We start from the raw sequence: 12,232 nt of genomic DNA, 5'->3' as shown, positions 1-12,232 counted from the left end.
AACAGTCCTGTTCTCAAACAAACAACCAAAAATCAACCCATTTTATTTTCAGTACACAACATTGATTACTGCCTGACTGTTACACATGAATCCTTGTGCAATGGATCCATAATGTGAAAATATATGCAACTGTCAATATATTTTTATTTTTTAAATTTTAATAGGGTACTATTCATGCACCAAATAAACGTTTGTTGATGTATGGCACCTAAGCCACTTTGTTTAAGCTGCACCACAGTTTAATGTAGGAGTGGGGTCCGTGCTCTGTCTGTCTTTCAGTTAAGGGGTCTTTGGCCTGAAAAATGCTGACGACCCCCTAGTTATATGAATTATATAAAACTTTGATGCACATCATTTATATCAATGATTTTCAGTAATCGAGTTATGAGAGTTTTTTGAGGAATCGTTTCAGCCTTAAACCCAATATTATTGCATTACATAAAAGAATAATAATTCAATCTACTTTTTGCAATGTCAAACAAAACTCTAAACTTAATTATTAATGTTTTATTTCTACTACAAAGAGCACTCTCTTTTACTCCATTATCTTTGATTGATGATCAGTCCTACCATCATTTTAGGAGAATTATCTGTAAAAGGAAAAAAACAAAACAAATAAAAAGCAAAATTATTATCTGTAACAGGCAGTACAAAAAAACCCAAGGTACATACTACACATGGGGGTAGACAGAAACAAATAGATATTATAGACAAAATTAGGCAAAACAAAACAACCAGTATATAATATATATTGGTTATATGTTACTTACTAAAGGTGCTTATCTAAGGCACCCCTGTGTATGTGAGCAAAGTGTATGATATAAATAGAAATAAAGGTTATAAATAATGCTTAACATACATATATATATAGTATTCATAATAAACACAGTAATAATAACAAAAAAATATGTAAAAAAGTAAATGAAAATAAATTTAAACGATAAAAGATAAAACAGTAACAGTAACCATAATGACAATTAAAAATAATAATGATGATTAATAATAATAATAGTAATAATATTAGTACTAATAATAATAAGTAAGATTTAGTGGCATCCAGTGGTGAGTTGCAGACTGCAGCAACTTTCAGGTGATCGTAAACTAATGAAAACATAGTTGTGAATATTATCCAATTTCTGCCAAGCTCCCCCATTAATCCTACACACTGCCCCTTTATACAGTGTTGGAAAGCACATTAAAAACTATGTGACAAGGTATGAACGTGTTGTATGCATACCAATAGGTGTGGCTTTACTCAGTTCCACAGAGACATTAGTTTCCAATCATGCGGCTCAGTGAGTCTGCAAAACGGTGCTGCAGCACCAATGTGGAAATGATGACCGATTAAACTAACGATTACAGTATACACGCCAGCACTGAGCACACAGGTCCCACACACACACACACACACTTTTTATTCTCCTGCTACTCTGTATATCGCCGTCTCTGATTACTCACACACAGTAGATGTTGTACTATTGTTTTATTCATCTCCTAACCAGGAAGCATCCATGCACTTCACAGAGACAGAGAAACAATTTATCACTCTCCTTTGGGCGCTGCTTTCGTAAACACACATGTATGCAAACACCCAAAGTAGGTGTCTACAAATCTGATATATTCATGGCTTCTATAACCACACGGCACAGTGGCTTCTCCATTCCCCACCTCTTATATTTAGAGGTGTTTTTTGGGAGCTACATCAAACTGAGCCTGGCCTTTGTCGCGTTCTTTTGCAGAAAAGTGCCTAGCTAAGGGGATTTCACATCTCAAACTTCATATTTCTTCTCTCCGGCACAATAACAACCTGCATAAATCCAGCAAGCAGGCCCATAAATTTTGGAGGATGTTTAAATATGGCTCAGTGGATGCACAATTGTATGTGGGTGCACGTGTCTGACATTACCTTGGGTAATGCACGATCCATGTAGCCGTCCTCTCCAGGGGGATAAATGTGTTTATAAAGAGGGACACAGTTAGAGCAAAGCACCCACTGCGAGGTTCATTGTTGCTGAGAGGCAGCGAATGGCTTCAGATGAAGCCACAAGCAAAATTAAAGTCATAAGTCTTCTTTCTGTGTGACACACTCATTCTCCGCTTGTGTCGAGGCTTTTGTGAGCATGTAGTGTGTTGAAGGATGCCTTTAGTGTCTAAGGATAACATTATCTCTTTCTCTTTGTCCTATCTTTCCTCTCATATTCTTTCTAACATATCTTCCTGTTCCCTGTCTCTACATCATTCCTCCATGTTTGTGTCCTCTGTCATGACCCACATGTATTACTAAACACCTTCATCCTTCTCCTTTCCACCTACTGATTTTTACCCCCTTCTTGTTCCAACAGTCAGCGCTACTGCATGTGTAACCCTGATGTGGTTCAGCAGTTTCACAACCCGGACACCATCTTCATCCTGGCCTTCGCCATCATTCTGCTCAACACTGACATGTACAGCCCAAACATCAAGCCCGACCGCAAAATGATGTTGGAGGACTTCATACGCAACCTACGAGGTAAGTGGCTCAGCATTTTTGCATGTGTGTACACCATTGATACTTAACTTACAGCACATGGGCCAAACATAATCTGGCCCCCTGTAGGGTGTTGGGTGGCCCCCTTACCATTTTCTAATTCACAATAAAAAATAAGGTCATTAACAGTGGGAATTATTTTTGGACTTATATATATAAGGTGTCAGAGTGCATAAAACAGCATCAAAGTCAAGCTTGTTTTCTAAACAAAAGTGCCAGTGGAGGATCCCCCACACTCCCGATAGAGGTCCTAGCTAAGCCCCTAATGTCCTAAAATCCTAGAAATGACCTAAAATTCTAGAAACCTATATGGGGTGCTGTGACAGGCCCCAGGCCCCCTGTAATGTTGCAAATGTGGCCCCAAGCAAAGCATGTTGAGTGTCCCTGGTGTAGAGACTCATTGAGAGATTTAAAAGGACAATAACTGACATAAGGTTAAGTGAGTTTTACAGTGTGTAAATGGGCATGTTTGTTGTATGTGGGAGTTTTCTGAGGAGTATGGTTTGGAGCTAATACAACCAAGATGATACTATTTATTTGTGGAGCACTGATCATACAAAGGCTGCAGCTTAAAGTGCTTTACAATGAAAAAAAATCAACACAAAAGCAAAAAGGACAAGAGGATTAGACAAAATAGTTAGACGAATTACATTAATTAAAAGCCAGACTGTATAAATAGGTTTTCAGCTGGCTTGTAAAAATGGCCACTGATCATGCTCATAGTTTGCTGGCTCAGAGAGCATCTGTCTCACTGAGGCGTGTTTGAGCACAAACCTAAATCAGCTCTAATGGTGCTGTACTGTGGCCAACCCTGACATCTGAACTCCTCTATAAAGGGATGAGGAAAACAAATTTAATGCACCAGATCAATAACAGGTCAGGCAAGAACCAAAGGAGGAAGAAAAGGTGAAAAGCACAGAGTTTAAACAAGACCAAGAGTCTACAGCCATGCTTATATGCTCACAACGACAATGCCAACATGCTCATGTTTAGCAGGTGTATTTACCATGTTTTTCATCTAAATCAACAAATTAATTTGTTGATTTATTGATGCCAACTGAATACCACCAAAAACTGGAATAAATTACCACAGATGACAATTGAAAGACCCATGGAATATCCCATAATAATAAAATATGGCTTTCAATTTCAGTTTACTCTTTGGGACAAGGTGCCAAAAAGTGCTCACCACTGACAAGTGCTGTTCCAGAAGTTACAGAAATGATTTTGTCACTTTCCCCCCAATTGTTCAGATTTTATTATAGTGTAGACAAGAAAATATATGATAAAAAAATTAATTACACCCACTAATCCTCCCAAAAAAAGGATAGGTGAAAAAGGGAAAGTGAGTCAGTGTCCAACAGTGTTTGGATCTGTGTTCAATCAAACCTCCTCACATAAACAGAGGTGATAAAAAATAACGGTACATCTCCATCCCTGCCCGCTTTGCTTTACACATTTACAACTCAGAGCGACACCGACAGAAAGCACCTGTAATTCTTGTCTCCCGCATGCAGACAGATGCTCATTCGCCAAGCGTTGACACAGGAGCATCGTAGTTTTGCTCTCCCTCTGCACAATCAATCAGTGAACGCCGAGGTCGATGCAGAACAGCTTTAATAGATTCATCCAGACTGTTCCCTACAATTAAATTAAGTTAGAAAATCAATTTCGGCATCTTATGCAAATTAAAATATGCCACTCTCTCTTGCCCTCTCTATTTGTCTTCTGCTCAGTTTACTGTGTTTTCTCCGTCCCTCTATCCATCCTCTTATCTTGTTTCGTCTCAGTCAGAATATCATTTTGTCTGTTTATTCATCTGTCTTTCCTTGTTTATATTCTCCCTGTTTCTCTCCTTACGCACGTCTCACACACACTGACAGCTCATTCAGCTAATAGGCTGAGGTGAAATGCAATTATGCGCCAGAAACCAATAGTAATGAAGAACCATAGAACATTTATTATCTCAATTAAAACAGACTGAAGCTATTCCAACAATGGGCCAACATAATATAAACCAGCTTACGCCATAAATGAATCCTTTATGTCTTTATGTCTCAGTTACTGGAGTTGAGAGGCTGGTCTCAGATCTAAAGAGAGCTCAGATCACTTTTTAAGTCCTTATAGTGGGCTACTGCTCATCAATGGGCTTTGTGACGAGCCAGCTTTACTCTCGAAATGATGAAAAACAGGAGACAGTGAAAGAGTGGATGCATAACCCAAGCTACAAAGGAAACATGGGTGAAACAAGTCTGTAACCATGCTAGAGGCTCTGTGGACTATACTTTGTGCCTCAATAGGCTTTTTTTCCACCATTGACATTTTGTCATAGCAACATAAGCACAGGTGCTGCTAATAACACAAATGAGGCTCTACGCTATTCAAATGGTCCAGTTAGAGTGACAGTGAGCCAGCATGTACAATATTATCCTGAAATCTAGGCAGCTAAATGGAATTCAGCCACTGGTGGAATGTAACAAAGTAAATTTACTCAAATACTGTATGTAAGTACAAATCTGAAGTACTTGTACATTAATCAAGTGTTTTCTTTATGTTACACTTTTTGTATTTACTTAAGTACATCTCAGAGGGAAAAGTACAGTAAAAACTGTACTTTTTACTTCACTAGATTTATGTGACACTTTAGTTAATTTAAAAATTAAGATTTTTGCATAAAACATAAGACCAGTTCATAAAATATGGTGTTTTGTAATAAATTAAAGACAGTTTACACAAGTACAGGTGCAAATATTTGTTGATGAATCAATCATCTGATCTAATTTTTTTTTCATTTTTTTTATTTTGGATTTTTAAAGTTTTTTTTAAGTTTTGAAAAGTTGGATGTTTTATAGAACCTTTTTTATTTTGAGATTTTTATTAATTTATTTATTCATTATTTACTTTTTTTTTTTTAACATAAATGAGTTTAGTGGTTGTTTTGTTTGGTTCTTTTGATTTTTCTGCATTGGGTACTGTTACTTTTAATACTTTTAATTCCAAGTTTTCAGTTACGAATCAAATCTAAGGGTGCAAATACCTCTGTCCCACATATGACGCCCCTTCCTGAATTGCCAATGGGAATGCTCTGATTAATATAATATTTAAATATCCAATGTGGAATATCATTTCACTATCCAGTCACAGAGCCAGGGGGGTGACCTGTTTGCATCTGTAACTGCAACCAAATATGACAGATACATTAGTTTGGAAAAGAAGCAAGACTTCTTGTTTTACTTCATGTTTATTTGGTGATACATAGCTACAATTTCTTGAAACTATTATGTTTCCATAGCGGTGGCGTTAGATGAAAAGTCAGGGCATCACTATAGCCATTATGTGAAGGATTTGAATGTCTGTTCAAAGTTTCACATCAGTCCATCAAATCCCTGTTGAAAAATCTTCATTTAGACCAAAATGGCTGTAAGCATGGCAAAAATGAAATCAGTGAAGTCATGAGGAGAAGGAAAGTGGGAGAACTGGCAGAAAATTTGAACTAAAGAGACATTTAGCAAAGAAAACGCAACATATTTATCTGACACTTTACACACATTTCCCCCTGGTCATCTCCTCCACTCCCTCTGACTCCATAATGTGTAGCGATGTCTCAGCGGTGTCCCAGGGTGCCTCGCTGTCACCGCCATCACTTGTGGCGGCTTCATTTTCTCCAAACACATCCTGCCCCATTGAAAACTCAATGTACCACACAGCGCTGTACAGCTGTGCCGATATAATAGGGAGCATCTCCAGGGCAACCTTTCAGCCTAAAGACATGCAGCTCTACCTGCGTCGAAATGCCACGGCCTTGAACTGCACCATGTGCCAGACAGGAAATCTTCTATGGGTGTTAACCTTTCACTCGCCAATTAACCTCCTCTCACATCGCCTTCTGTCATTACGTAATGGAGATAGTGAGAGACAGAAAGTCACAGAAGGACAGACGAGGGGAGAGAGAGCTCTCTTTCACTCTGAATATTGAATTTAGTTCTGCTCTTTGAAAGTCAACAAATTTGTGTCCGTATAATATGTATATAGCCATGTTGTATGTTGTACATTGTGTGTGTCTAATGTGTTCTCATCCCAGCTCGTCACAGGGTGCCGCTCTGTCAGGACTCATGACGCTTTAGGTATCCTTCTGCGTCAGCTGTTTACGCACCAGGATGCCGTTACAGTGACGTCAACAAAAAGTCCTGAGACAGCAGCACCATGTGATGAGTTGGGATGAGAACGTGCTGCTGTCCTTCGGCGTCTCATACACACACGACTGGTTCCATCTGGCTACATTCTCAAGTGACGTAGCGCGTTGCATGTGCCCTCTGCGCCCTCCAGAGTATTAGAACAACGCCACTGGTTCTGTTTGAGCGTGTTGTCATCCAGCCGCGTTCTGATTTGATGCAGAAGGTGGCTTTTGGCAACATGCTTGTACGCCAAAAGATTAGATATACCATAACTCCTTTACGACATAGCTTCCTTCTGGTAGACAGCAATGTCTGGTAAAATTAAAAAAAACAGCCACCCTGTGACGTGTGATTACTTGAGTGTAAATAGTTTATTTCCATCTCAGGTGTGGATGACGGAGCAGACATCCCCAGAGACATGGTGGTGGGAATCTATGAGAGAATACAACAGAGGGAGTTACGCTCCAACGAAGACCACGTCACCTACGTCTCCAAAGTTGAGCAGTCCATCGTAGGCATGAAAACGGTAAGCATGCAAAGACCACCTGTGAGGACCGTTGGTAACATATTGCATTCCTTAACCTACTACATCGCAAACTCTGATTCTTGCTTAACTTTGACTGAAACCGTACAAAACTTTAACCTGCATTAGTTGATGTTTTGGCTACTTAACACTGTAATAAAGTTAAAGTCCCCCTCCACTCAAAAATGTGTTTTTCTATGCTCCCTAAAATGTCTGACTATACTTGTATCTTCGCAAAGTTTTTTACTAAAGAGGTGTTTTCACATTTCTCCACAGAAGGGGGCTACATCTATGTACTTCCCTAGATTCATTGATTTAAAATGTATGCCAGGCCAATGAGATTAGTTTTTGAAAATCACTTTCCAAAAATGCTCTTTTTTCAAGGCCTAAAATTCTAATTTGCCCCGGCAAAGATAATCATAGTGCTTCACAGTATATACACACTCAGAAGTAACCGCTGAGTCCCAGATGGGGTTGAATTAATATTGTAGTAACAGTTTTCCTTATCAGACACCATAGAAACTTCACCAGCTGTTTGATGTGGATATAAAACACAGAGTCATCTTTTGCATTACACAAATAATTTATCGGACAGTTTTTACAACACATACCATAATATTCTTGCAAGAACAGCACGAATGATTACACACACACACACACACACACACTTTTCTAATGCCATGCCAAGTCACTCACTCATTATTCAAGGCCTTATCACTATCACCTAGCCTTAGCGGTGTTAGCAGAGCACATTTATTAGCCATTAAATGTCTCTTCAGCAGCACGATCATTACCTCAGGTCATTACTGGAGCTACATACGTCATTAACCAGCGATATCATTAGAGTCTTTTTTAACAGTTTAAGGTTAAAGGCTTGGTCAGTGCACATGAGTAACGCTATGTAAGTGGTGGAACCGAACACTTAGTTAAAAGTCAACTTCAGAGACATCGTGTTGTGGTTGTTTTATTCACCGTGCGAATATTTCTCTGGAAAGTTTTATGAGTTTACAAGTGTGAGACAGACACAGATGCACAAGTGTTTAGCTTTATAATTGAATGATTACACTGATTCATGTGGGAATGCGCCGTGTGTGCCCACTCACAACTCTGAAAAGCTTTTTGAAAATGACTCAACAGTTCAGGGAATTATTTTTGAATCTTATCAGTGCACCAAGGCCTTTCAATCCTTTATTCATGAAATATAGATATAAGTTTCTGATTTGTTTACCATACAGTGTGGAATTTAGAACTGTAAAAACAAATTATATCCCTACACAAGAGGTAGTTTGAAAACAAAACAAAGGATTTTCATTTTTCTCAAAATACAGTGAGTCCAATGCCTAGATCTTTATTTATGATACATAAGTCTCACAGTCTATACAGCAGCCTTTATATGTTAAAATGTATTGGAAATTCAGTGTTAATTTACATGTGCAATGCGGAATTGATGGCAGCTTGAAAAATAATAACCAATGATAAAGAGACAGAGACAGTTACATCTTTTGAAAAAAAATATTGGATAGGTTTGTCACAGATGTACAAATTAATGTGACGTAATCTAGCAACCCTTAAAGCAGGCTTTAGCTACTTTCCATCGAAAATAGTTGGCAACAGTGTAACTCAACACCTACATACATTCTCATCAGCCTCAGCTGCATTTTATCTTTATGCTAACTGGCAATTGTTGGCATGCTACTACACTAAACTAAGGAACTGTTTACATGGCTGTTGTGTGATCCAGCCTGTTCTTGTGCCGAACTCGTAAAATAGCGTCGCTTTGTCAGTGCATTTAGTCTAAGAGCACAATGCCAAAAGGCCCTTTTCATGTGCGCATACATGGCTGCCGGATGATGTCGGGTGTCAACGCAGCCAGAAAGAACTGGTTGCAATGTTATTAAACACAGGCGGATGGCTGAGAGGCACATGGGTAGAGTCACTTAAGAAAGCGCATGGAAGGAACCTGTTGCGTGTGCTTGAAATGCATCAGGGCAGCGTCAGGTTGGACTGCTGCTGGCAAAGACGTAATATAATGAGTGCAAGGGCGCTTTTAGGACACTTACAGGTCCCACACACCCAGACATCCCACCATGTGCATTTGTAGACATCAGCGGCATCCCAGAGGGTGAATAACAGGATGCAGAAGGATGCGTACCTTGTAAAATGTAGACGTGGAAGTCCACTGACAAAGCTGCAACATGTGACGAGTTGGGATGTCCTGCACTGTTTAACTTTAACTTTAGACTCAGACTTAGTCTTTATTGTTCCGGTCTATCCGCAATATGAACCAAAGTTTTCAGAATAAATTTACATGTAATTAGTTTAAAATTTAATCTCCGTTATTTCCTGTTACCTTTCAGAATGACATTGGAATGATGACATTGAAGACTGCCTCTGTCTTTTTTTTTTTTGGCTTGTGCCTTAAATTTCTCTCAGTGATGGATGAGTAGCCATAGGATGACAGAGGGACTGTTGTCATAGCCAAAACAGTGATGGATTGTTTTGACAGGAAGTGACTATTCCTGCTCATGGGAGCCGTCTGCCATAAAAAGACTTAGATAAAGTTTCTTCCTTAGATATACAATCATAGCAGCTGTCAAAGTCCCTGTATTGTGGATTTGAAACGAAAATGCTCAGAGAAGTTGCTCATATGAGGATGATTTACAGGAGTTTGCTCTCTGTAAACATTTGATGACTTTATGAAAGCCATAAAAACTCTTCTTGTATGTGATGAAGTATATTTGCATTCAAGTATTTACCCTAACCCTGCAAACCTAAGCAAATGAGCTTATTTTCTTCCAAAAACCACTGAAAAAAGGCACAAATTAAGAGTTACAGGAAATTCACCTGAAATTTATTAAAAAAAAATATACTAATGATAATAACAATAATAATTATTGTTGTTGTTTCTGTATTTTTTAAATTATGAATAATATCCTTTTATCTCTTTCGCTCTTTTTCTTTTTGTCTTGCAATTTGTGCGACATCTCTTGCCAAGGTGCTTAGGGAAGGACTATTACTTTTTTAACACACAAGAGGCATTTCACGCTAATGATGTCTTTACATTTGTCTGACATTAGTGTAATGAAAAAACAGGCTGACTGTGGCTGGCCGGGCAAGAGCCTGCAGTGATGACAGAGCGAGTGTGTGTGTACTCACTTCACTGCAAAAAGTCCACAGGGAGCACAGGGAATAAAAACTGGAAATGCACAGAGGGACAACCGAAGAGAGGCTGTGAATATTTCTATTTTATCATGAAGAAGGGATCAACTCCATGTCGACTGACATACTCAGCTGTTGTTTGGATTCCTGCAGTGATCCAACATGGAGACGAGTCAAAAAGACAAGAGTGTGAAGGGAGACGACATGATTAGATCAGTCGCTGCCTTTTTTGTAGTGTAATCTGCTTTAACAGGGAAAAGCACTAAAGTCCAAGAGGAGAAGCTTGGCCTCCAGCGACACAACCACAGCCTTTACAGTAGACCTCTGAGTGTAGAGCACCTTTGCTAATCTGATTCAGTCTGGTGTCAGAACCAGTGACTTCGCAGCAAGATGTATATTGCAAAAAAAAACCCAACAAAACCTCAAGGGCAAAGTCACAAAGAATGGATTGCGGTTACTGATAGTACCATGAATTGCACTTCACTTGCAATAGCTATCTGCCCCGTCTCAAGGTCTGACTCACAAAAGATATTGTGCAAATGATATAACAGCACAAACATGCTCATAAAGTCTTGAAGCTATGCACAATTTTTAAAGATATTTTTTTGCGTCTGATTGCAACTTTTCACGTGGCAAAGTATGAATGGTGCCTTTGCCCCTAGAAAACAGACTTGCATTTATGCTTGTTCTCCTTAGGGGGAGACAGATCATATTCAGATAACCTTGAGGTAGCAGGAAGTCTTATCTGGCGCTCTATTTAACTAATTAATGTTTTTAAGGTTCTCAGGTCAGTCTTTAAGTCACTAATTTGTCTCAGCAAACTGTGTTTAATGAGCTTTTTTTCCTGATACTTCACTCTAATGTGTAGCACTGCAGCCAAAAGTCATTTGTATTAAAAGTCTGCCTGTTTCACTTTGACACTTTCCCCCCAGTTTCTCCGGGGGTTTCGCTCTCTATCTCGTCATATAGAATGACTTTAAAGCCTCTCCGACACCTCATCCGAGTGATTGACGCTCTCCTTTCACCTCAATGTCTGCGTCTCTCTCTGCAGGTTCTTTCTGTCCCTCATCGAAGACTGGTGTGCTGCAGTCGACTCTTTGAGGTGACGGATGTCAACAAGGCCCAGAAACAGGCAGCACACCAGAGAGAAGTCTTCCTCTTCAATGATCTCATTGTGGTATGCATATAAAAACATTTCCTCTATATGTTGTTTACAGTGTCTTTTAACCCCCCCCCCCACACTCACACACACGCACACAAAAAATGGCTTTCTGCAGTCAATTTTTAAAGCTGCTTATTTTTGTTGTGACAGCTGCAATGCACCATCACCTACTCCGACTGTGAGCCCCCTCTCTTCTTTTATGTTGTTTCATAACTCTCTGGCTATTTCTTTTAATAATACATAGTGGCAAGCTCAGTTTTGCAGTGCACTCATAAGCAAAGATCTGTCCCATGCAGAGCAGCTTTAAGGGCCAGTAATAAAGTTTCACTTGGATCGCAGGACAGATAAGTTATTAATTTGGTCCAAAGTCATGTAGATTGGAAAATTATCAAAGGTTTGATGTTGGGCATGATTATCAGGAGCCATATAGGGGTTAGCTATCCAAAGTGTTAAACTACTCTCATAATTGTGTCAAAACAGCTAAAGAAAAAACAACATCCCTTTTCATTTTTCTGCTAAAGCATTAAAGTAATTGGTGACTGTAGAAAAAGGAGGTTAAAAAGCTGATTTTAAAGTAAGAGGTCAAAGAAGTCACCCTCCAACATCACAGTGGATTTCTGTTCATTTGGCACTAAAAGTTAGCGGTGCGATATATTCCAGCAAGAGGTTTTTTTTTTTTTTTCCTG

The 12,232-nt window shown here is 39.1% G+C and overlaps 1 protein-coding gene across 1 annotated transcript in view; it reads left to right on the top strand.

Annotated features, from left to right (window-relative positions):
* The window catches only part of LOC121961330 (IQ motif and SEC7 domain-containing protein 3-like), a 126,038-nt gene that overhangs the window by 98,718 nt on the left and 15,088 nt on the right, over positions 1–12,232 (top strand). The window contains 3 exon segments of the mRNA XM_088072630.1: positions 2,343–2,509; positions 7,089–7,228; positions 11,436–11,561. Of these exon segments, the coding sequence (XP_087928756.1) occupies positions 2,343–2,509; positions 7,089–7,228; positions 11,436–11,561 (433 nt within the window).

This window comes from Plectropomus leopardus, chromosome 22, assembly GCF_026936395.1.
Source record: "Plectropomus leopardus strain MGB_pleo_1.0 chromosome 22, ASM2693639v1, whole genome shotgun sequence".
NCBI lineage: Eukaryota > Metazoa > Chordata > Actinopteri > Perciformes > Serranidae > Plectropomus > Plectropomus leopardus.
This window is presented reverse-complemented; position numbering and strand designations above follow the sequence as displayed.